Below are 27,483 nucleotides of genomic sequence, written 5' to 3' on the forward strand. Positions count from 1 at the left end.
ATTATATCTGAGACTCTTCATTAGCTTTACTAACATTGTCTATACTTTTTGTTGAGTTGTATTAAGGGATGGGAATTGATGGTGTCACACACGAGCGAGTTGTAGTGGAACTGGACAGAAAGTTGAGACTCTACTGTTTGTTTTTCAAAATTACATTATTTTCAGAGGAGCACTTCATTTCCTGAGTATAATTTCACTCTCTTATTATGGTCTTTATAGTGCGCAAATAGAGACTTTATGTTCATATGGACATTCACACAATAGCATTTATATTTGTAACATCTGGGGGGCATGGCGGCTTCTTTTTTGCCGTGACAGTGCACCACAATCATTTACGTAGCAGAAACTGTAAACACGTTCAGCTAAATAATAGAATAAAGAAAATACCTGGGAGGCTGAATTGGCTAAAATAACAAACCAGCGACTCCAGCAAGAAAATTAACTGTAAGAAAGTTCATCAAGCTCCCGATCTCATTCCACAACACTGAATCCATTGAATTCTTCATCCTCTGTGTCGTTTCTGAACAACTCCGCCAAATGCTGCTCAATTACTGCTTTGGGTATTTTATTACCTGCAGTCTAAAATCTGCAGAATAGGATTTTCTTCTTGGAGTGTTTTGTTTATGTTCAGTCTTTCTCAGTTGTCTTCAAGTTAATGTATCAGTTAATTTTTTCAGTGTTACAGGAGCAGCCAATACCATGGTTATCACAAGCTTAGCGCGCCCTCTCGCGGCTGTAGATGGTAATGTTTACTCCTTGGTTATGTCAGTCAGTATGAATTAACATTTAAAAACAGGTTAAATAATATAAGTTACACCTGACTATAAGTCGCAGGACCAGCAAAAGTATTAAAAAAAATGCTACTTATAGTCCGGAAAATACGGTAGTTAGTCAGCTAGCCAGCAACTGTTGGCACTGATACAGGTATTGATAAGTCCACTAATGCATGATTCTGATGCTTTGGAAAATTTGAAACCAACTCCCGAGTTGAGCCAATTTTCGATTTCCATCCCTAGTTGTAACTGGCACTTTTGCCAAGAAAAGACCCACATCTGGGAACACAGCTCAAACATGATTTAAAAGTAAATGAGTCTATAAAATAATGTTTGGCATACTTCAGCTTTCTAAAAACGTGTTTAATTAATTTCAAAAACTACTTCTTTGTTTTCAGTAATCAAGTACAAATGCAAAGAAAAGTTCCATGAAGTAAAAGCACCAGAAGTTATGCACTCTTTGCTGACACACTGGCAAACGTGTGAAACATGGGAATTGCTGCATTAACACACACTTGGACAAATACGGCCACACGCCTAAGAACATAAGAGTCCCCAATTTCACACTAGTCAAGGAACACACGTACAAATACACCTACAAATGCACTTGAGTCAAGACTTATCACGCCCTTGTAGCTTTTAGCACACAGCCATGCTAAGCAGCTTGCAGCAATCAGAAATTCTCTTGATCTGCAGAAGTGTAAATGGATACTCAGTAGAGAGACAAAAGACTGCTCCCTAAAGTCTTTTTTTTTATAAGTGTAGCTAGGAAAGGAAAAATGTAGCAGAGAAACTCACCGTCCATAAATTCTGTGCATATAGATATCTTGTTCTCTACAAAAAAGGCACTGAAGAAAGTGATGATGTAGGGTGAATCACACTGCAACAAGAGCACATACTGGAATTAATAAAGAGCATGTTAAAACAATGTATTTATGATAACCTGTTAAAGATTATCCTTCACAATGTGAATTCTACCAGCTGTTTATGTTTGGAAAGGAAATATTAATTTATTTCTGCACATACGCACACACAGTATTAGAGGAAGGCTAGCCAAGCAATGTGGGTCAATGCACTAACGTCAATGTACACAGCTCAGGTCATGCTTCGTCTGTCTCAGGATAATAACATCGTTCTTCATGCTCAATCATATGCAGTCTTTGACCCATAAATTAAGTATTAGATTTAAGAGGAAAGAAAAAGAAACCCTTACGTATGGAAAGAAATCTTACTGACTAGTCAGTAAACCTATGTGCCTTGCGTGTGTGTGCAGGTATCACTGATCCCTGGCTTAGTGTGTAAGACCAGAAGTGATAAATTACATTTCATTAGTTAGACTCATGGTTAATTAACATAGGTGTGGCAAGAGATTCAGAGCAGAAAAACAAATAGTTTTGATGAAGAGGAACAGAATAAACCACACTAACCTTGTAGAGAATTTCTAATTCTGACATGATTTGCTTCTGTAATTCTACCGTAATATCCAGAGGAATGACCTGTGATCAAACAAAGAAAAAAATTATATAACCTTTAATAAACCCAACACTGAAAAATTCTGTTGATAGTCCATGAAAAAGGTGTGATGGTAGAAACCTTAATGTGACTGATGTAGATGAAGGATTCTCACCTTAACAGCCAAAACCCGCTTGCCAAGGACATGGTATGCTCTAACAGGACAAAAGAAAAAAGATTAAATTAAACTGAAGTACATTAACAGGCTGTTGCTTTTCACTAAATAAGCTTTTGAATGAAGACAGATTTTTTGGCTTGTGTAAAAGTTTGGGTAACCTTGGTTCAAGTCAGCAAGTCTACAATTTTGTGACTTTGTGTTGTCCATCTTTTCTTTGGTGAGGTCAGAGCCACTTTTTTTTCCTAAAAAGATGTTTCTAAACCTGTACATGCATAGGATGCTTAAGATCACCAAACAGAATTTAATAATTTAAGGAAAATGGCCGACTCATTTAAACATTTTTTTTGCATGGAATTGCATTTGTTTTTAACTACACATAAAGAATCTTTTCCATTGGATTAAACCTCTCAACACTTTGCCTCTGGGAAAAAAGGACCTACACAATGGAAAAAGTATCTATAGACCAACATAAATGACAGCAAAAGCTCCCAAAGTCTGAGAGGTCACGACCAAAAAACCTGATGAACTCAGCCCCATCTCTAGTTGTTCCAGACAGAGTTTAGAGTTGCAAGTAAAGCTGCAGTCACCGACTGGCCCCATGATGATTTAATTAGCAAATGCCTTAATACCCAACGTTGGCTTCAGTTACTGCCCTTGGCGGTTAGTTTACGGTAGCAGTGACAATACCTTGTGACCTCTTAACATACAATCCTCAAGGACGAATACTGTCCAACAGCTGTCAGGTGACAGAAATGAGGTGGGTTCAGCTCGCGTCACACAGGCTGGTTAACTCACAAGCAGGTTTAGTACATGTGACACCTAACTACTCACCTGTCAGTGGGTCATCCAGAGAGACGATGTGTATGGTGCAAAGTGTGTTTAATGTGTCCAACTTTTGGGTATCACATTGCTCTTCTGCCTAACACCTCTAAAATGGCCCAGGCCTTTAATTACTGACACCTGTTAGTACCATGTTAGGTATTTATGCACCATTAGGACAAATACTGGTCTTTGACTGTAGCTTTACATTACTGTCTTTGATAATAGCTACATAAATACAATCATTCCACACATGGCAAAAAAAAAATTAAAATATAAAAGAAAAATTTTTGAACAGAGCATCAAAATTAATGTACAATTAGTTGATCAATTTTAATGAATAGGAAAAGTTTTTAACATAATATAGTCGCTGCCTTTAATCTTGCATGTAGAAGATTCATTAATGTACAAATATAATAATTAACTCTAACTGCAGGGCACATTTTAGCAGCTATTAGGTAACTATGGTCAAAAGGTTACAAATAACCAACACAGAAAAAGGTAAGCTTCAACTACTAAGATGTAATAATTAGAATAAACTGTAAAGTGGTGAGTGGTGTCATTTCTAAACAAAGTGAGTTTTGTTGATCTGACATAGTATCTGTGTGGAAGTCTTTACAGGAAAGACTGATGGCTTTGTTTTCATTTTGATGTCTTATTTTTCCTGTAAGCTACAATCAATATCAGTTAAACATGTTGGCTGCTTCTTAAGACAAGGGTGTTAATTAATGCAAGATCGTAGAGGCAGACGAAGATCGGGGACGCCGCTAGTAAAACAGAATAAGTCGTCTTTACAATGATGATGAATTTGTTCTTTATGAGAAGTCAACTGTGGTCAGATTAGCTCATGATGAAAAGAAATTAAAGTCATAGAATATGCAGCATCTTTTGAGCATATTATTGCATCTAGTCTCAATAATATGCTTTATATAAGAGAAAATGAATGCGAACACAACTGTTCATTTTCATCAACTGAGAAACAAACACGTCTAAATTAGATGTAACAAGAGTTATGAAAAGCTGGAGAGTGAATGGAAAGATTTTGGTTTGGTCGCATGTTTCAGGGCTGAAAATGAGGAGTGACTACTGGTTAGTTAACAGTTTATTCTCAGACTGCCCTTGACCACCCCAGGGTTGAGTATCCCTGTATGAGTTACAGAGACAGGCTTCAGACAGCAAGAGACTTGGGGACAAGGTTACATAGCCGCCACCCCCACCAATTCCCCCTGATCTGACCCCAGTAAACGTGCCCCATTGCCTGGATCTTATTTACACTCCAGCTCGCTCTGTAATAAAAGCTCCATCATGCAGTATTCATAGGGTCTCTGTTGATGTCGCTCAAGTTGGGGCTGTGGGTTACACAAACTGGCCTCCTGGATCAGGGCTAACGTAGGAATACGTATTATACTGTCACATGGATGACATGTTGCCTTTCCCTCCCCTTGACTCTCACCTGACACTGCTATAATCAGTCTCCTAAGTGAAACAAACCTTAAACAGAAATTCAGAGACACACATACATGTAAACACACATGCACAGACTTCTTTATTATCCACCATAAATTTAAAAAAAAGGAAAAACTGACGTAAAAGAGATTTTTCCTGAATTCCTCTGTGGACTTATTTTAAAAGGCAGGCCTCTTCAAATGAATGCAGATACTGTGCAAAGTTTCATTTTACTTGATAATACAGACAATAGAGATATTCCACATTAAACAACATTTTTTTAAGAAATTGTGAAAGGATCAGTAGGCATCTTGATTATGTTTAATTTCATTTCATTTCAAAACAGTGTCTGTTGTCTTGCTTTCTAAGCAGGTTTATTACATTATTGGCTCCTTGTCAGGGTAGTTACATACATATGACTTTGTAGGTTATCTACAAAAACAAAATGAGATCTGTAGCAGTTTAGATCAGTCAAGTACACATTAGCGCTGCCACACCGAGAAAAAGACATGCAACACCTACAGGATAATGTTACTGTAGCTGAAGTGCCCTTTGTACAGTATGCTTGCTGTTTGTCTCCCAACCAACCCCACAACACACTCAGCAAGAAAATTGGAGCATCAAGCCAGTAGATGTGATACGCAGTCATTGTTTACAAGTATTTTACTTTGCTTGAGTCTGTAAAAACACAATTTGTAGAAAACTTTGCTCTACCAGCACTTGTTGTGTTTTTAAGTGTTTTTAAGTCATGACAGAAATGTCAAAATAAACCCAATCCTACATTAGTCTACACATGCAAAACAGCTCTGACCTGAATCTGGCCTGATTATTTGGTGAAAGGGATCATTGATGACAAAAGCTTGGCCTAAGTTTTTTTTTTTTTTTTTTACATTTTTTGCACAAGTGTGCTATGTCAATTAAATATATATTAACATTGTTGCTAAAGTAACAGCAAATTTGTAACAGAAGTATTGTCAACTAAAATGGAAAGAAGAACTGAATATGTCACTGGGAGTCAGAATGAAGTTTTTCATACCACAATCATTCCAACCAGGAAAAGTAGCACCATCATTGCACAGATGCATGTTTTCTACCAAATCTTCTTACTGTATAAAATCAACGAATAATACTGGAAGAATCACAAAACCAAACACAAGGATTTAGATTAGATTGTGTAAGATCAAAGTGACAAAATCTGAAAATCTTACTACAAATAACCGACAAGGTTTAGTCCTTCAATATACAATATAATTGTTGAGGTGAAAAATAAAATCATTGGAGGGAATGGGCAAAAAGCCAAAAGAAACAACTGTAAGGGTCTAAGCAGATGTAGCCACAGTCACAGCCAGACAAATGTACGTCTTAAGTGCCCTGTTAGATCCAGGAGTCACAAAAATAGCCTGTGTGTCCTTGTTACTATATTTATAAGCCACACACTTGGTTAGATTGTTGGACACAGAGTTAGCAATAAAAACCAAAGGCTGACTTTGATGGATGGCAGGGTCAGCTTGTGGCTATGAAGAGCTGAGGTGTTGGTAACATCCAATTGAGTCTAAATGGCTCTGGGTCATAAATGGGCTAAGAGGTTAAAAGGTGGGGAGCCAATTGTAGTGCTATTCAGCAGTAAGCCCATTATGAACTGGAACAAAATACAGAGGCTGATAAGAACAAACTATTAGTCTCTAAACAAACTCAAAAGCCATCCTTGCCCTCTGTGCAAATGCTTACCGCATATTAAAAAAAAATGGTTAATTTCTTATGCAACTCAGCAGAATTTGTTACATCTACCCAAGAGCAAGTTTCAGAGGAAGATTTTTTTTTATTAAAAACCAATTTTAAAACAACATGTTTGCACATTTATAAGGGACTAGCATCTTGTATATTTCATTACTCAATAATGCGTTCGCACTTCAAACAAACAGGCAATGCTTGACATAAGATGTACTGTATTAGTATAGGTCCTTCTTTTTCCTTCAGGTGTATTGAAGCTGCCAACACTTTGCACACTTGCAGTCTTTAGCAATTTGATGAGTAAAATTCAAAAGAACCAATAGTCAGAGCTGCAAAAATATCACCCAAGTTGTGATTAATGGTTAAGGGTTTTTTGTTGTTTTTAAACTGTCAGCATCTGACTGTCTGGCTTCCTCTGATGGGCTAGAGCAGGTGTCGTTAAGACTGTTATTCATGTTATTTTAATCAAATTAACGTAATCACAACTGAAAAGATATTTAAGTAAATATTGTAACTGCTAAATACATGTGATTGTATACAAATAATTGGAAACAAGTAAGCTAATCTATGCTACTTTATTGCCTGTTTTGTTTCCGTATAGAAACAGAAGCAAAGGCAGAGGTCAATGGTGATGGACAATAGATTATGTTGATTATTTCAGTGTCTGCTCTTCATCTCTGAATGCAAGTCAGACCTTAATATAGTCTTTGCAAAAACAGCTCTGATAATTCTTTAGATGGATTACCTGTACTACTCTCTTTTTTAAATCTTAAATTAGTTTGCTTTTGGCATTAAACATTTTTAAATAATACTTAAGAAAGTGGTGAGAAGTACAGTCAAAGTTAATGCAACACTAAAATGTCATGTGTTAACACTCTCTGTTAACACATGAATGGCATCTCCGACAGTTAAGTGCATTAAATAAGCAACTACTTCTGACTGATTAAGTAATTAAAATGAAAGGTGTTGATGGACCTTGGAGGTTTTATCTACATCTAAATACCAGTCTAGTTACACCAAGCTTTTACTTTGACCTAATAAAAACAACATAAGCTAGATAAGGCTTACATAAACACGGTCATTTAGAATTCTGCATTGAGTGCACATTTTTGCAGAAAGATCATATGATTCAGGGTAAATTAATTAAACTCCAGCCTATGAAGGACACTGTCCTGACTACAAGCTATGCATGCTTGTCTTTATGTTATCCTGAATCGTTTCTACTGAACAAATGAAAGTCCTGGAATGATGCTACTGCTCCAGTCTGACGAGCCAAAGCCCAAACCTCTGAACTTTTGAGACACTTAAAACTGTGACACCTTTTTCAGTTGGTGTAAAAAAAACAGTCACTCACTCATAGAAGTAATGTTCAGAAGTTCTAGGGGGCCTGTATTCAATTATCCAACTCAGAAAAGCTCCTCTGTGTAAGGCACTGTTAGACTTTTTTTTTTTCAACATTGAGAAAAAAAAGTGAATTTGATAACTTTTTAAACAAACTGATTCCACTCATACAAGCTACTTCCAAGATCCAAAGTGCTGACTTTGTCATGACTTAGTGCAGTGGTTCCCAAACCTTTTCTGTAGGGCCCCCTTTTCATCAACAACAATAATGTCAGTGACTTAGTGGGACACACAGAACCGAACTGTTGTTAACAGATCTGTTTCATCACAAGTTAAAATGTCAGTGATAAAAAGCGCATTATGTGTGTAGTGTGAGTTGTGGATACATGTTCAGAGACACACTTAAAAGGGCAACATTTCCAAGTTCCCAAAAAGTTTATTTCTCAACTTTTGCTTGCCCTGATTATTATTTGATCATAAAACACCTACAAATGTCTGCATGTATATGATTTAAAATATAAAGAAGATAAAGCCAAATTCGAGTGGACATTAAAAAAAACAAGAAGAAAGCCTAAATGACTCCATTTTTCTTTTTGTTCTTTTGTTGTTTTTTGTTGGGGGGGGGGGGGGGGGGGGGGGGGGGGGGGGGGGGGGGGGGGGGGGGGTGCTTGTCTTCCCCTATCAACCATGAAATTTTCAGCGCCAATGCATATAGATTTTTATTTTTTTTTTTGGCTGGGCTAAATTGACTGAAAAGTTGTTGGGGTTGCAATATTGGCTTTCTTCAGTGCAGTGTAACCACTTTTGGTGCCAAACTGATGAACAATCCTATTTTCTTACAACTAAAAAAAGACTAGCACTTAAGGAAAAATCCAAAAATCACAAAACAGTGAGAAGGTTGGAAGAAAAGGATGAAAATATAACACGAGGCAGTGTTGTGAATTTTCTAGATGGAAAGAAAATTTACTGGGTTTGCTAAGGACTGTCTCAGCCAAACCACTCTGTCAAGCCAAGGTTAGTCTGAGCAGTGATCAATACTTCAATCTCAATAAAACAGCTCAATAGCTGAGAATTGATGGAAAGAGAAAGCGCGAAGTGGGGAAAGAAAGATATAAGAAGCGAAACAAATGCCAACCTTGTCATAACGTTAGCAGGTTAGTAATACATTTGTCTAGAGGATGGAGCTCTTCATGGTGGCAGGTAAAGTGCTGTACTACAAACCGATTAAGTCAATGGCTGTCAGACCTTATAGCCCCAAATCAATATCATATATGTTCGCAACCTTCAGACCAGAATAAATAAATGAAGATACAGACACAAACCAGCCTGATGGATGTCAAACCATGCATCGAGAGATAAATTGACAACCGAAGGAGCAGAGGGGGAGTGGTGAAGAATGGAGAACCATTCACAGAGCTCCACTGTAGAATAATGCATGCTATTTTGTCATAAATAATGAGTGGAAAAAAGATCAAAAGGTCCAATTCAAGTTGAATCAAGTAACTATTTGAGACATTCTTTTATCATATTTGCACTGAATAGCTAGTTCAGCCTTATACAAAACATAAATTAATCATTACTCTGGAACATGGCTGAATTTGAATGGCAGGTATCACTTTAGTGTCACCATGCTTAGGTGCAGTAATGATGGTTCGTGAGTGTAAGAACTGACAAACACTTACTTGTAAACCGTGCCTCCGTTTCCATGACCAAGTTGCTCTTGATAGTGGATCTCTTGAGCATTTATCTACAGGACAACAAGCACATGTTTACAATAATGGAACTTAGATGTTATAACATGAGAAGCCATGCTACCACTATATTGCACATGTAACTGAACAGATGAAAGAGAACCTGCCCACGCAGGTAAGATGGGAATGCATTGTTATTGGAAGCTATAAACAAGGAAGGAATCAGGTCACCCCAAGTTCAGTGACATAAGGAGCGAATCAATACAACACTGGCTATCTAATTTATAAAAAGGATATTGTGTTTGGGTGAGAGGGGAACTGACTGATGTGGAGTTGAAAGATGATTTGTTTGTCATCATTCTAACCTACATCAATAGAAAGAAAAGAAAAACCAGTCAGGTGATGAAGATTAAGTCAACGCAGCTTACTGCGACATTACATTCCCGGGATTTTAACTTCAATCACAATTTTGGAAGATATATAAAAATGAAGAAAAAAAAAAACTTAAAATATTTTTTTTTTACTAAACTCAGTCTTCTTTTAATGTTGCAATTCCAAGAATTGCCAGTCATTAAAAGCTGCAGCTAATTTTCCATTTTATTATTTCTATTTCTTCCATTCCTTTTCCTGTAGGGTAAGTGGAGCCTGTCTTCACTGTTTTTATGTGTTTTAGCTGGGTAGCTGTGCTGCCCTTCCATTACCACACTTGCTTTCTATTTTGTTATTTTTGTTAAATTAATTTTGTACTGAACTCCATTACAAACCTGTGATGTACACATCTACTGAAACTAAAAGGTGAGTGAGGATGCAGAAAGGTGTCACAAATATGTTTTCTTTCCCTTAAATGCACTAATAATTCCTTCCCTTTTATACACAATGGCTTCATGACAGGTTTCACTTAAAATAAAACAATCCTCGGCCTTACAGCACCATACCTGTCATCTCTTCTTAACCTTGCCCGGAGAACACACCGTACTAGGTCAAGTGAATATAATCAAGCTCTTCATTCTCAACACCTATTTTTGGTTACAAATCATTTGGTTTTGCAGAAGCAAACAACTGGAATAAAACACAAAATACCCTCAAACTCAGCTTTTGACATCTCTAACCACTTTCAAGTTCAAACTGCAACATATTATTACAGATCATTGCTCTAGTTAATCATCATCATCATATACACACTGTCTGTGTGGACAGAAACAGGCAGCTATAGGAAAATATTAGTAAGCATAGCTGCACATGCTCCGCAAACATGCACACCACCTCTTATATCTGAACTAATTGATTGGAGAGGAGGAAGGTTAAGAGAATGAGAAGAAGTGGATGCAGAGATGGAGGAAATGGGAAAGAACAACTCTATTAGTTCAATGTGTTACAGCAGAAACCTGAGAGGCGTTTGCTTAATTGTGTTCCTGACATGCTGGCTACTGTTGTGTGTTTGTGTGTATGAGAGAGGGGACAAAGAGACAGAGAGTTATCCTTGGAACCAATAAACTGGCTCCCCTCAGTTTGGTGCAATGAGGACAATACCATAATATTCAAGCTGTAACAGATGCCAACAGCATCATAACATTTGAGAGAAAAATACTTACCTGCCCATTTGTCAAGATCCTCTTTAGCTCAGCAGATGATTTTTTGAGGCTGAAAAAAAGACAAAAACATAAAAAAAAACACTGATTTAAACAAATGCAGTTTATTCTGTGTAATCTAACATGAAATTTATGCTCCTGAAAACTCACCTGTTGTTGGCTATAGAGTCAGGTGCGGTATGAGTGCAGTCATTGGCTGGATTAGGCCTTGTGTTAACCTTGAAGCCAGTAAACATGTAAACACAAACGTGAAAAAGCATGCTAAAACACACAAATGGTGGCGGGGGGCACGTGAGTAGATCCCTGATTAAACCCCAACAAAACAGGCTCTCACTGAAGCTTGGAGATTAATCAGTCTTCATAAAAGAATGAAGCAAGAAAAGAAAAAAAAAGCTACTAAGAAAGAAAGAATCGACCAGCAGAGGGAAACGAAACAGCACTATGGTATCAAGAATTAAATTTTCATCCATCACTGGGGACCTCTTTCCTTATATCCTATATCTATTCATCTGCATCTATGTTTACTCCAAAGACCTCCATACTCAACCCAGATATTAAACACAAATGAAGAGATCAGACCCTGTAAAGAGGATACTAAAAATAACTCATTAATTGAGGTCAAAAGGGCAATGTGTTGGGTCCACAAAAGCACAGGGATTCTCTCTTTAATTAGTGCCCAGGAAAACCTCATTTAAATGGCACACAAGGCTCACCTCAGCCAATTACTTTCGTATTAAACCAGGAGAAAAGAAGAAGATTACCAAAAGACTAAAAGGTTTTTGGAGAACAGTATCTTTTTAAAACAGACCACTGACCTTTTAAAGAAAAAAAAAACTGACACGGTTCAGTAGTTGTAACCAAAGCTCCTCTGAGGATACATAAAGTACTTTGAGTATTTTGTGGGGGTTAATTTTGTCATTGAAATGCAGATGGATATAATATGGATCATCAGGAGAGATGGAGGAGGTGTCAAGTCATTTAACCCATGGTAATTAGCAATGACTTTCAATAGCAACATATGCTGAACATAACATGGGAAGGTCTGTGGAGGGCCATTTGGGGGCTTGTAATGACAATTTCATGGTTGAACAATGACATCTTCTTATTGCCAGATTTTGCTCTAACCAACACTGATATTCTTTCTATCACAGGGAATGAGAGGATCATAATTCTCTGAAGAGGGATCAGGGCTTCACACCAACACCTTGATCTGAACTGACTGTAACAGCATGAGAAGCAAGAATATAGGGAGAGTGAGGAGGAGAGAGACGAACCCAGCCATTGGCACAGCCAGATATTCCCATACATAAACATGGACGTGGGGAACAAGAGAATGAGTGAAAGAAAAGGAGAGCCTTGACTTCAATTGACATTTCAATAAGTGGAACACAGCGTTACCAATCCATTTGACTCAACTTCCCACCCTCCCCTCCCCTCGATCTCTGTGTAAGGCAGCCGAAACAATTATTGAGATAGGTACCTTCAGGCCATGTATGTTCCGGATCCCTGGAGTCTTGCCGGCTGAAACAGTAATTGACTAGATTGTAGAACACATCACTGGACCATTTACAAATGTGTTGAAAAGGAATCAGTTAATATAAATAATAAAAAAATAAAAAAGAAAGAAAATGAAATGAGAGTTACTCTGAAATTAGTTGTGGACATGAGTGTGATTGAGATGTTGGGCTCTTGAGACAGTTGGTGGTAGATAGAAAGGAAACACAATCAAAGTTATGGAAAAGTAAAGTAGAAAGAATAGAATAGAACTTTATTGTCATTGCAACAAAAAGAAAGACAAACTAGAATAAAAGAGCCATAAAGATTTTTTTCACTTCATCTTTGGGACATGTTAAGAGACCAAATTGGAAACAGAGTGGGTTGAAGGTAAGATGGTACTGATACAAGTATGTATTGATAAAGCACTCATAAACCATTTTAAAAAGAAAGAACACGTAACCAGAGACAAAGGACAACAAGCTGGCACTTTTAATTTCCTTGGTGCAAAAGAAATGTAGATTTTTAAAATGACTATAAACACAATAACAGAATGACTCACTGAATATTAATGTTGTCCAGATATTCTAATGCTATTATTTTGAACACAAATAAGCAAGTGAAACATCCACCTTACAAAAGCAAAACTATTCTTAGTTTAATGTTTTATATATTTAGGTTTTGCTTAATATTGTAAACAACTCAACCACAAAGCTGCATTCGCCTCTAATATTACTAACATCTTGTAAATTGTGAAGAGCAACACTGTACCTCTTGGAAAAATCTGTAGAGGGTCTGGTAGCAGTCCATTCATGCGTTGTTCATTCATTGTATTGCAGTACTAACAGAGAGAAGAAAACCAAAATTAAGTGTGTTAGTGGCAAAAGTGAGAAGTACACAAACTAGAACTTAAATGTATTTATTGCCATTACAATTGTTTAATGAATAAACAAGTTGGAAATTGTAAAACAATCTTATAATATAAAACAGATGAACAGCAGTCTTGGTGGATTTGTAATTTTAATATTCCCTACACATGCAAAATTGTTGATTTTACTGAGGTTAGAATGAATCCAAATCATTCTGAAAAATGTGAGCATGCTGTGCTGAAATCTGTTGCAGATGAAGACCAATGCCCCGTGGGCTTGTTCTGAGGGACTGTAGCATTAACCCTTTTCTCCTGCAGGTCAACAGCTCACCAAACACTCATATCCTACAGGACTAACACAGCCATACACACACTCTGGAGCCTCTCAGCTGCTTGCCAAAGCAATGCAATAATTGATGTTTCAGTTAACCAAACCATCTGTTAATCTGCGAGTGTGTGTGCATGTAAAAGTGTGTGTGCTTATGAGCCCCCCCTTAAGAAAAAAGGGGGAAAAAAAAATAAATAAAATAAAAACTATTTTTGGAGGCTTGAAAATTAAAAAGGCCAAAATGAACAAACCAAAGGTCCTATACAAAACTAAAAATGTGATGTCTTTATGTAGTTCACATTTAACTGAGTTCATTGTATTTAATTTACTTTTCGGTTTGAACAACACAGCCATCACAGTAATATGTAAATTTGCTCTCTCATTGTGGAGCAGGGAGGGAGGGAGGGAGGACGATGGGACCGGCTTGGATGGGAATGGATCAGAGTGGCTACCCAAGTGGCACAGCTGTTATTAAAAGGCCTATTTATCACTGTCAGATCTCCTCCTCTCTCCTAGCCCTCTGCTTTCACCCTCCGGCACTTTCACTAGGCCAAATCTGAACAATGGGCCTAATACCAAAAAAAAACAAAAAAAAAAAACGTGCTGCGTGTTGAGGTTGGGGAAGGGGAACCGGGCTTCACGTACCTTTAATTTTCCGCTCAGCTAGCTTATTGATTAAGGCTGCAATTACCACCTAATCTGTAGTAGGTGTGTTATTAAAAGACATTCTCCATTGTTGGCCAATAACTAAACAGTGTCCGATCCCAGATAGCATCACTCAGCCTTGAGGGACACGTGAGAGAAGAGAGCAAAGCATGGGTCTCATCATCATTAGCAGACTAAGGGGAAATGAGAGTAAAAATGGTGGAATTAGAGCCACTACCTCCAGGGGGAGCTGGAAGAGATGTGGCCACGCCGTTTTTTTTTTTTTTTAGCACCTGACATACACCGGTCTTTAACTTTGAACAGGGGCGTCTGTCTTTCAAGGTGTCAAACAATGATTAGAGATGCCTGGAAGTCTCATGGCTCTCACGGGAGAATGTAGCAATCAATGTTCTCACTGATGGGGAGACTTTTTACTATAAATGCCCTCTGCACATTCATGTTAATTAAGTGCTGAATTTGAGCATTAATTTTACTCAGCAATCAGAAGTGTAAATGTTTTGCCAGAAAATGTTAAAGCTAAGGGAAAAAGCAGAAGAAGAAAGAAAAAACCCATGCAGTGACAGCATATTTAAGAGTGAATATTACACCTGCACATACAAAGTGACAGACTAAATGAATTATCCCACCTTTCACCTAACATGTTATTTCCCTTAATTCCTATTAATTTCACATAATGGCTGTCTGCTCACTTGGAATTAATAACGCTGAAGCAGAAATCCACTGGGGTCTCTATGGAGGCCAAGCGGCAACCACAGCAAACAACACAAACAGAAAAAAAAGGCATTTACAAATACTCCACTAGCTTAAATTATATTCCAGTGACTTCAGTTTTTTTTCCAGGTGATCAGCAGCTTTTTGCACACATGGCTGTCCCATGAGTAGAAACCCATTAAAGTGCCCATGGATTTATTTGCCCAAAATTCATGAACAAATAGGTTTTTACATGTGTGAGCAAATAAGTGCAATATGAATTTTAAATGTTTGTGCTGGGTAGAATGCGGTGCCGGTCGGGGTCATACATTAATATACACTGCAGACATGTCACATTATCTGAATAACTAAGTGTAGGAAAACTGTTGGGTCGCCTTGTTCTCTGAATAGCTGGCATAAGCAATGGGAGGGGAAAAAAAACCATATGGGTCTACCACTAAAATGACAAAGAAAATAGAGGTAATGATGCTAACAGCTCAAATTTGTAACTTGCAGCTTTTATACAGTTGTTGAATTAAAGCAGCTTTTCAGAGGTTTAAATTGTGCCATATATGGTTAGTAGTGTAACACATATCTAGCTGATAAGACACCTAAAAAAAAAAACAACATGATAAAAGCATACCATTCTCCTAAAAAAAATACTTATTCTAAGAGGAACACAACACTAGTGTCATTAAATAAGTTGACATCTATTAGTTTACATCCAAACTGAGACAGTTTTGTGGTTATATGTAAAAACCTAGGATATGAAAATCCTGTTATTGTAGTGGAACATAACTTACGCCCTTTCAAGCAGGTCACACTGCACAGCAGGGTGAAATGACAGAAGAGCTTAAAATATCTCAGTTGCATCATTTAAAAATAAAAAGTAGCTGAGGTCAAGGCTTTTCCATCTCAGTTTCACAACAAATGTCTCTTTTTGCTTAATCACACTGCTACCCTATGCTACTTAATGATTAAAAAGCAACCACAAGTGAAACAAATGGACAAAAAAAAAAAAAAACAGGGAGTGTAAATTGTGCCTGTGGCACCAGTGGCATCATTGTGAGTTGATGGGGGGTAAAAGACATCCACAGATGAAAGTAGATTTTGAACAATTCTGCAGCCTGGGGGGAGGGGGCTGTGCTTTAATGAGGCAAAACTTTAAGTACTGAATAATAAATAATAAAAATTGACAGTTCATTTAGCTTTCAGTGTACCTCATACAGAAACTCATTACTTGTCATTACTCTTACTGTCCATGGTATGATCAGTAAGTATGTTTGAATATGAAAACACACTGCACTAGGTAGTGTAGCTGAATGGGTACTGACAAATTAGTTTTTACCACAAAACTATTTATGGCTCTATTCACCCTAAATTCTTAATACTGTGCCAGTGGAGAGGTGGGGAAAAAGGGTGAAGATTGTCAGAGAATCTACCTTTCACCTTTAATAACTAATAACTTTAATAACACGTGAAAATCTAGCCCATTCAAAACAACGTCCAGTTATGTCAGTCTTACTTCATTTACATCCATCAAAATCACTAATTTGCCTCAGAGAGCATGACAACCTGTAAAATTTGAAAGGTGGCCAAAAAAACAAAACAAAACAAACAAACAAAAAAAAAAACAAAAAAAAAAAAACGCTAACATAAAATGTGAGAAAACATTAAGTAGATTAAACAGAGGGGACTGTTTTTCAAGATTTTCATGCAGTGGGTGTCTTTGAATTTTTACTACATGGTGCACAGACCTGGCAACAGTGATGCCTGACCTGATTATGAACAGTTTTCATCAGACCTACTTTCTAGTGCAGGCAAAGTCCCCATGGAAACACGGGCAGGCAGTTTATAGGATGTAAACCAGACAGACTAAAAAATACAACTTATTCATTTATGTACTTACATATGACAACATGGCTTTGAGTTCTTCATCACTTCTTACAGTGATTCTGTCACCCACCTCATCTTCATCTGAAACAAAATAACAAAAGCATCACAGTTATTTGGACTCTCAAACAGCATAATACCACATCATTTCTGTCAAACAGTTATGACTAGGAGACATACAGTAAGATTAGTCTACTAAACTTATGGTATGCACAGTTAGACAACACCACAATACAACTACCAAATAAAAACAGTATTCAGACAAGACACTATAGTAAAATAGTAGCCAAATCATCAACTCATTATGTAACAATAAAATATATAAAAAAAATAATTAAGTCAACAACCATTAAACCAAATACACAACTTAATAGGGAACACAATGGGCAATATATGCAAATCATAAGACAGCTGACAAAGGTATTGAAAGAAATTCTATAGTTCTCACTTCTATAATACATCAACTATAATCATCTAAAAGCTATTCATCCTTAATGCTACTTACAAATCATCATCTTAACCTACAAAATCTCAGAAAAATGATGTACATTGTGATCTTTAAAAGTATGGAAATAAGCAATAAGTTTATTTTTGCCATATACAATAATAAATATAATAAATACAATATGTATTCACATACATATTGATGATATAGGGTTACATAAGTGTATATAATAATATACAAAATAAAAAATGATTGTATTGTTTATTATTAAATGTATCAGAAAGAATAACTCCTCATTTCCTTACCACCTTCACATACCACAGTACTATTGATGACAGTCCACCCACAAAAAAGTGGAAGGAGAATTCTGGTAGTAAGTTTAGATGATAATTACAGGACTGATACTTTAGTCTACAGTGTAGTTGCTCCTAATAAGAAATTATGTAGGTTAGAGCTCAGCACAGTTCTTGATGCAGCATTAAAGCAATGCAAACAGATACTTACATTCAAAGGCAGTGACAGTGGCTTCAGGCATCACATCTCTGATTGCGACCTGAAATTTGGAAAGTATTCATTAAAAAAAACTGTCAGCAATAACAAAAAGTTTAGATATGTTGATCAATGCTGACATGCTTTTGGACCATTATTAAAGTAAGAGTGTTTCTAACGCTAAGAAACGCTGAGTACGAAACTTTAGGTTCAAACTATTTACAGTATATGCTGAAAAAAATGCGTTTTTAAATTGAGTGCGGGAGTTAGCTAGCCATCTAGCTTTCATGAGACTCACCAGTAAGTCATTGAAGTTCAGAAGAGATGGATAGTCCACAGATGAGTCCATGTCCCCTGATGGCGTTTTTATGCGGATCACTATGGGCTCGGCATCCATTTCGCAGATGTTATGTAAAATAAGCATAGGGAAGGAAAATTAAGCCTCATAACACACGGATGTCTCTCGAGGCTAACAAGCTAACTTCCTACAGTTACTTGTCAACGACACATGCTAGCATCCTGCTCACTTCAGACACTTGATTTAAGTGATGCGTAGACGTAAAAACGTAAACTCGAGAACTCAATCACCGCCGACAATGATGTCACGTCATAGCTGTCTGAAAGCTTTAGCTTGAGCAGGTAAAAGTATATTTTTTTCTGTTTCTGGGCAAAGTTTAGACTGTGTCATATGAAATATTAGCCTAACAGCTAGTTTTGAGGAAACTGCCTCAACAGCGTTTCCGAATCAACATCCGGGTAGGGAATGTCAAAGTAAGAGCCGCTCACCGACAGCCAAAAGCTATGATCTTCTTTCCAACATATTGTACTTCACCCCTATAACAAGAATCATTGTTATAATAAATGAATGAAAGAAGGGAATAAAAAAATAACGGTGAGATTTTGAGTTGATTATGCTCAAACTTTGCAAAATGAACAGCATAGAAAGTATGGTGAATTGAGACTTGAGCATTTTGCGTGTATCACAACCCCAATTCCAAATGGGACACTGTATGAAAAAAAACAGAATGCAATGACTTGCAAATCTCATAAACCATTGCTTTATTACCATCAGATCATAAATAACACACCAGATGTTGAAACTGAGATAGCTTACCATTTCATGAAAAATACAAGTTAATTTTAAATTTGATGGCAGAAACGCATCTAAAAGAAAAGCTGGAACAGGGTGATGCTTACAATTGTGTAGCATCCCCCTCGTCTTTTAACAATTGTGTGTAAATTCTGGAAAGTGAGGAGACAAGCTGATGGAGCTGTAGGAGAGGAATGATGTCCAATTCATGTCTGAAGCAGGGGTCTAGTTTCTCAACAGTCCTGGGCCTTTGTAGTTGAATTTTTGTTTCATGATGCACCAAATGCTTTCTATTAGTGAAAGGTCTGGACTGTAGGCAGGTCAGTTTAGCTTATGGACTTTTCTCCTGTGAAGCCAGGTTGTTATGATGGATGCAGTATGCCGCTAAGCATTGTCTTGCTGAAATTTGCAAGGCCTTCCCTGAAAAGGCTTTTGCCCAGAGTAGACAGGAGTGTTCCTTCTTTGCATAACTGCATATTTAACCTGTAGTTGTGGATTGCATGTGACCCGTGTTAACAGTGATTTTTTTAAGTGTTCTTGAGCCAGTGTGGTGATTTCAAGTGGAGAGCCATGCTTGTTTTAAATGCAGTGCTGCCTGAGAGTCCAAAGATCATGAGCATCTAGTTTTGACGTTTGGGCTTATTCAGTGCATTAAGAGATTCCTTCTGATTCTCAGATTTTCTTTTTCTTTTTTCTGATACTCTACTCTGTAGATGGAGGAATCTTCAAAGCCAACTGCAATTTTATGTTGAGGAGTTTGTTTTTTTGTTTTTTTTTTTTCAACACTTTTGAAGTGCAGTTTTTCACAGATTAGTGAATGTCTTCCCATTTTTCCATTTGAGAAGCCTCTCTGAAATCATCCTTTTATACCAGTCATGTTACTGACCTGTTGCCAAAAAACCTAATTAGTTGTAAAATACCCCTTCAATGATTTTTTATTTGTGCCAGTAACTATTTCCACTGAAATTCTACTGGGAATGAAATATGTGTTTATGAGATTTGTAAATCATTGTATTCTGTTTTAATTAATTTTACACTGTATCTAAAACGTTTTGGAACTGGGGCTTATTTAGACTTTTTATAGGATTTCTCACTGAAAATTTGCAAATGAATGAACTACATGACCTGGGCGGTTAAAATTAGCTGGATTATTGAACTTAATAGCCAACGTTTTTAAAAAGTCTTTGGATATTTTAATGATAGTTTTAACATTATTCAGTGTTAATTTATTTTTGATTATGCACCTTTTAAAAACAATATCAGATGTTAGTTTTATCTGAATATGTGTAATGATGTGTGTGGGAGTGATTATAAGTATTTGTTTTAAAGTTTGTTATAATTTTTTTCAATGCAATGACAACATTCATTCATTCATTCATTCATTCATTCATTCATTCATTCATTCATTCATTCATTCAATATACTACTTAAATGTGAGTGTTGTCTACAGTGTGATTTCACATATTTAAAAGACAGTCTCTTCTGTTTTGTATGTGTCACTGTTCTCATTGTTCCTGTCATCCTTGTCACACCGTTGTCTTTAATAGCATGGAAAGTGTTAATATTTTAAATGCTTTTTACAGCACAGCATGGAAGCAACACTGGGTAACACAATAACTCCACTTTTGTGCCAAGTTGGAATGACTTAATGCTCTGAAAAAAAAGAAAGAAATTGTTTCCACCTCAGACTACTTATGTAATGCACAACACTGAGATTAAATCTGATAAACTGAGCACAACATCATAGAAAAATGTTCACTTTGAGAGGGTACAATGACCGGGTAACTGAAAGGTTGATATTCTTTACTGGAAAACTATTAGTAATGTTCAGTCAGACAATGGAAGCATGTGAATAGATCAAACTTTCATAGAAACAAAAGGCTGTTGAGTTGAAAACTGCTGCAGCATTTCAAAAAGCTTTCTACCTCCTTTACTGCACATTAACCCAGGATTAGTATTTAAAGGTTTCCACTTGGCATTGGTGATTAGTGTATAATTGAGTGTAAAACAAAGGAGCACTTAAAACTGTTGTTGACTACGGCTTTATGATTGAGGAGCTGTTCAAACCTGCTGCTTTGCACGGGCCTGATTGCAGTTCTAAGAACAAGACATTGATCTCTGGGCAAAGTGAAGTCTAGTTTTCTGCTAATTTACACTGCTCTGCTCAAAGAGCTGATACCCAAGTCTGTTGACCAGGGTTATGTGTATAGATGAGAATTTGTTAAAACGTGTTCTGTCTCCCCCAGATCTGGCCCAGATCTGGCAGACATGTGGCACTTGAAAACAATAGCTACTGGGTGTATGTTATGTCAGCCAATATAGTAGGCTGGGTTTCAGTAGCTTACAAAACAACAAGCCCAACCCCTGGTTGGCCTAAGGATAAACTTTTCCACCAGCTGTAAATGAACCATATATCTATCTGCCTATTATGTTTGATCTTAAACAGTACACAAACAAACAGAGGTTACAAGTTCATTCATCGACACTTTCTAAACTGATTTCCATCACTTACACGTGTACCTGAAGCTGGGTTAAAGACCCATTGAGTTCCATGTAATGCCTGAAATTATTACTTTGCCTAATTGTTACAGGAGAGTAAAGGGGAAACAAAGCAAGGCTACAGAGCATTCACATTAATGCCTCCACCAGCACTGCGCTCTGATGAAAAGCAGAGGATCTATATGGCACTTTGTCAAACATACTCTCCAAGGACTTGATGTTAGGTCCTTCTGCTTCAGGGGCAACCAGGATGAAGCCCAGTCAGCAATCCACATTATCAGAAATCAAACTCCTGACTTAGCTGGGAGGAGAAAGTGGAAAAGGAGGGCCAGCTCCTTTTCCACTTTGTGGTAATTAAGAGCCATTTTATCAAACCTTCTCACTTGCTCTGTACCTTTTTTTCTTGTTATTGACAAGCTGCTTAGCACAAAGTGAGCTCAGTTTGACTCTAAATATATGAGGCACACTTATTTAACTTTCTCAGCAAAAAGGGAAAAGCAAGTAAACAAGACAGCGATCATTTTGTCCAGTAAAGCTGCCCCTTTCACTCCACTTTCATTTTTGTTTATGGCTGTTTATTGTGTGTAACAAATGGAGCAGTTGTTTATTTCTCTTCCTCTCTCTCCTCATCTTCTTCTCTAGATGATAATTATTTCATTAGTGTATGTCAAATGTATTGGTTGGCTTGTTGCATCTATTGATTAATGAGCCAAACTCAGCACCCTCTTCTTCCTCTGTAATGCTGATATAGAAGATCTTGAAATGCTATTTGTCTGCTTGTTAAGCATTGATCATTCTCTTACATATTGACTCCTGCCTGTGAGCTTTCAATCTGTCATACTCCTTAACACTAACAGTAATTATTCAAGAACAAATATGTAAACTTGTAGTTTTAAGGCCTTATTAACTTAATAGTAAGGAAAGTATGAATGCCTTCTGCTCTTGAAACAGTGCTGGATCTGCAGTGAGGTCAGTAAGAAAAAACATCCCACCATCTGTCCAGGGCTATGTCCCTGCTCAGGTATCCAGATGCAAACCCTCCAGCTGAATTAGAGATGTGTCTTCACAGCCTTGAAGCCTGAAGTCCGTTGTTTATTGTTGCTGCCAGAGTCCCTGCTCAGATCGATACTATCTCCCTCCGATGGGCCTTCAGCACACAGGCTTCAAATTGAGGTCAGGATATGTAGAGGGTTATAGCGCTTCAGCAGATATGAATTGCCTGAGCAGCCACAATCATTTGTTACTTCCTTTAAAGTTCATCTCAAACTTGACCTGTGATGAAGCAAGGGGAGTTTGTGATTCACCGGCATAGGAGTTATGAGGAAATGCACCAGTTCATGAACAAGTTGGCTGAAAAGAAATGGATTGTGTGAGTAACTTTCAAGTCTCTGAACAGCATGCTTTCATTGCCATTTCCAGTGTTTCAAATTCACCTCAAAGGTCCCCTTTATGGCCGCATGTTGTTTCTAATAAAGAGGAAATATTGGTGCCTTCCTGACCTGCTCACAGGGGCCATAGAAAAATTTATGGGGTATGTCCCCTCCATTGAGGCTAGTTTTGAACAAAGCCAGGCATAAATAACACATCACAGGTTCACCTAAGCTCAATTGGTTTTGTTCTCATGCAGTCTAGTGACTTTATTGAATTTGAGATTTAACTATTTTTCCTGTTTGTTTTTAAATAAATAATTCATTTGAAGCTATAAAATTTAACATATTTAATTAGCCCAAATCAAGAATTGCATTAATGAAAGAATTTTAACCCAGGAATATGAAATTTGTTCAGGTTATAACTGTGCTGATGAATGCAATGACACATGAACACCTATCACCATTCATGGTGCGCTTGTTTAATCACTTAGTGTGGAAACCATAAGTGAAAGTATTTTTGTCTTAACTTCTTTTGCCATCTTCTTCCCATTATGGTAGCCCACTTTTGTGATATCCCAGATATCCGCTTTCTGCACAAAAAATATACCAATGACAGAGTTGGCTTTAAGTTTCACTTTGCGTTACAGGTTTTTGCAGTTCTGTTCTGCTCTGCTTACACTCATACTGACTGACGAAGTCAATCATTCATTCATTTTCCTTTCCCACTTTGTCCTATTTAGGTTTCACAAAGGGGCTGGAGCCTGTCCCAGCTGCCATCAGACGAGAAGCAGAGTACACCCTGCACAGGTTGCCAGTCCATCACAGGGCCATCACAGAGACAAAGGAGACAAACATCCATGCATGCTAACTGATACAGTTTGGAATAACCAATTAACCTAACATGCATGCTTAGTGTTGACTAGATTGTTGGAGGAAGTTGGAGTACCTTGAGAGAACCATACATACACAGGAAGAACATGCAAACTCCACACAGAAAGGTCCCCAACCATAATTTAAACTGGGGACCTTCTTGCTGTGAGTAGCAATGCTAACCACCACATCACTGTTCAGCCTCTGGAAAAGTCAGCCCATAAATAAAATAATAATTTAGGGTGATTGGTCTAGACAGTACGAGTGCAGTGTGCCCAGATACACAGCAGCTAAAGTGCTAAAGTGAACCTTAGAAATGGAAACAAAACACAGAGGAACAATGCTGATCAACAGTGAAACCTTTAGCAGACAGATTAATTATGAAATTAAATTAATCAAATGAAAAATACATTTTTAATCCCAGATGGAAATTGCTATGTTGTAGTAGTTATATATATATATATATATATATATATATATATATATATATATATATATATATATATATATATATATTATATTGAATATAATAATATAGATTTTGACTGTTATGTCACTATAGAATTTTCATGTGAATGCAACCAAATAAAAGAAAAAGATGTGTTTAGATTACTTTAGTGAAAATCTTCAGTTGCCATTTCTCTCAGGAATCCCAGTCCATATGTATCTTTCTGGTAAATGCTTTGCTCTCTTTGAGATTGAGTTTGAATTTTTGTATACCTGCTAAGAAATTTTCCTCCAACATTTGATTTATGTAAAGTCAGAGAAATGCAAAACTCAACATTGCGGTCCTGTGAGGAAAACGCAGTAAAAACTGTTGTAACATGTATTAATTAGCTCTTCAGTTTATTTTGTGACTCATAAAGTCGGTCACACACATAATATTGTTCAACCTCTGAGACCATATTGCCAGTGTTTAAATGCAGAATACAACATAAAGCACTAACTGGCATTTCTTACAATATTTAACATGGTCAGTGAGCAAATTACACTGGTGATCCAGTCTGATACCTAAGATGTGATTATGTTGGATGTGATGTCATTCCCAGCTTAGCAACATTCCTCAACGTAATCATATTAATTCAAACACCATGAATCGTAAAGCACCGGGCACACAATGCATATGAGTACATAGTTTAGTAAAAACATATAAATATTTAAATATTTATATCCAAAGTTAATAATGCAACATAATTATATTGTCACTCATGGAGACAGAGCTTCATTAATTTTTTATTCATGCACAGTTTTAACCATATTAATAAATGTTGTTGTATCTCATCTACAAATGTTACATGCATCATTTTAATACTGAGAAACAAATGGCTGCTATAGCTGCTATATAAATGCTGTGACCTAAAAAGCACAATTTATCCCTTTAAAATGGAAAAGTTTGGACCTATGAAGAACCTAACAAAACAACACAAAACACAGCTCGGAGGGAAAGCACTGTACATGAACAGTAACTAAAAGCACGCAGAAGAGCATAGCACAACACTGCTGTAACCGTATATTCATGTGCATGTATATTTGCCCGACTGTGGCCAAGACGCCTGACCTCTCTCCAACCACACATAACTCTGGTGCAGAGTGTCTGGTGGCCTGTTTGTCAGCTGAAATATTCATCAAACAGATCAATGGAAAGTCTGGCTGGCTTTTTCAGCTGGCAATTGCATATCAATAATTGATAGAGGATGAGGTAAATGACTTTGTGAGCGTTTTGAGGGGGTCCAGCTTTTTCTATAAGTGATGCCTCTGACCTTTGGTGTATAAAAGAGCTCATTATGGTCAGCGCTCACATGTCATGTAAAGACCAATATAATAAACCAAACAGAGGAAGTAAACAGTGAGTTAGTGTTAGGATTTAACACTAGTTTTTCTGCCTTATCTGATGTGTATTAGTTTTTTTCATGAACTTATTAAGTGATTACACTTTGACACAATGCAGCGTCTGAAATGAAATGACCTCTGTGAACAGAAAAATGTGTTCTTTATTGAAGTGGTTTTATTTCATTTGGATGTTATTATTAGGGTGTGATTGTGAATGGTTGTTTTTTCTCTCTATGTTGGCCCTGTGATAGACTGGCGACCTGTCCAGGGTATACCCTAACTCTTGCTGGATAATTTCTGGGATAGCACCCCGCAACCCTGAATTGGAATAAGCAGTATAAAAAAATGAATTAATGTTATTGTAATTGGTATGTGGCAATAATAAAGAATGATTAAATAATAATAAATAATAATTATTTAGAGCATAAGCTGTAGTTAATTAAAGGACATTGTCATATTATATGTGTTCTTGGTTTTAATTCATGACACACAATCTGCCCAGCACTGTAATGAGTCAGTGAAAATTATGGTGCGGTTGAGGTGTGCTGGTCAAGTTTGTCACATGAAACTGCAAAGATGTTCAGAATTTTCAGCCTTGTGTTTGTTGTTTAAGCTCCAGCTCAGACCAACCATTTGCAGATGTCAAGTATTTCCACAGTTTCAAATAATTCTTTCTGTGGCAGCTGCAGAATATGGTGCATTCAAACTTTACTGTCAATCTCATACACATATTCTTTCACACGTCACAAAAGACAATCCCAGAACCTCCTGAAAGGCATAAAAAAGTTAAATGTTTCATAAAATAAGTTAAATTAAATGTGTCAATATTTTATATATATATTTAATGCCCTAAAGCACAGAGCAGCAAAACATGACACTGGTAGATATCTTGATTTTTATGCTGATGGACAAGAAATGTGCTCTTTATTTTCTGTAACACCCAGCTCACTTTTCAAAGTAAATATTTCAGCTGGAGAAATATATATAATTGATTTAATCAGCTACATGTTTTGTGTCGTTAGCAGAGTGTGCAGGAGCCAGAATGTTTAAGCCATACAGAGTCTGCAGTAAACATCATAAAATGTTGTCCTAAAACTGACCTTATTACCTAAATCAAACCACTTATTCACAGCCCAAACTCCTGCAAGCATACAGCAACTGAATGAGGACTCCACCACTTAATCCCTACATGATCAAATCAAAGACTCCGGTAATTTCTCCTTTTTGTGGCCATTTTGCAAAACTGCGTGAGGCTGTTTTCCTAGAATAAAGTTATTCTTGAGACATGAATCAATAGATGATGTGTCACAGCCTCTGTGAGACTGCTGTGCAGGTACAACACACAACAGACTCTGTTTCACGTGGTCACACATTATTAAAACATGACCAGAGTTCAGTTTTCATGTTCTCAAATTTTACTAACTCACAGTCACGTAATAATTACAGAAAACAATCAGCCTTTTTCCATTAATTGAAAAAAAAGTAGCTTCAAAGAATCCTGGTATTTCTTAAAGGTATCTAATAATCAGCTTATAGGCAAACTTTCTGATTTTTTTTATTTATTTATTTATTTTTATTTATTTGATACATCATGGTCTTAGACTTGATAAGCAAACTTTCCAGTACAGCATTCTAGTGGAACAAATGAATCTCACTCTCATGCATGTTAGTATTTTTTTTTACCAGCCACCCACCTCTTTATTTGAATACTTTAATATTACATTTTTAATTTAATTGCAAAATAAAGACCATGCTTGAAAATGCAGCACTAGTTGACTGTGATATAAATAAAAAATAAAAATAAATAAATAAATAATTCTTTTAATTGTGTAGCTTTTTATGTACGTTGCAGTGTACAAGCGAGTAAAGTTTCTGGACTCGTGAAAAATATGCATTATAACATGTTCACCTGCAGTTGGATGAATCATGAG

The 27,483-nt window shown here is 36.8% G+C and overlaps 1 protein-coding gene across 1 annotated transcript in view; it reads right to left on the reverse strand.

Annotated features, from left to right (window-relative positions):
* The window catches only part of map2k5 (mitogen-activated protein kinase kinase 5), a 60,075-nt gene extending 41,416 nt beyond the window's left edge, over positions 1-18,659 (reverse strand). The window contains exons 1-11 of the mRNA XM_042012478.1: positions 18,192-18,659; positions 17,909-17,957; positions 16,976-17,043; positions 13,286-13,355; positions 12,501-12,541; positions 11,171-11,238; positions 11,024-11,072; positions 9,423-9,487; positions 2,401-2,440; positions 2,201-2,269; positions 1,572-1,653 (exon numbers count right to left, since the gene is read on the reverse strand). Of these exons, the coding sequence (XP_041868412.1) occupies positions 1,572-1,653; positions 2,201-2,269; positions 2,401-2,440; positions 9,423-9,487; positions 11,024-11,072; positions 11,171-11,238; positions 12,501-12,541; positions 13,286-13,355; positions 16,976-17,043; positions 17,909-17,957; positions 18,192-18,317 (727 nt within the window). The 5' untranslated portion in view covers positions 18,318-18,659. The remainder of the gene's footprint in view (positions 1-1,571; positions 1,654-2,200; positions 2,270-2,400; positions 2,441-9,422; positions 9,488-11,023; positions 11,073-11,170; positions 11,239-12,500; positions 12,542-13,285; positions 13,356-16,975; positions 17,044-17,908; positions 17,958-18,191) is intronic.
* Between the last annotated feature and the right edge of the window lie 8,824 nt (positions 18,660-27,483).

The sequence above is a fragment of the Melanotaenia boesemani genome, chromosome 1, assembly GCF_017639745.1.
Source record: "Melanotaenia boesemani isolate fMelBoe1 chromosome 1, fMelBoe1.pri, whole genome shotgun sequence".
In the NCBI taxonomy this organism is placed as follows: domain Eukaryota; kingdom Metazoa; phylum Chordata; class Actinopteri; order Atheriniformes; family Melanotaeniidae; genus Melanotaenia; species Melanotaenia boesemani.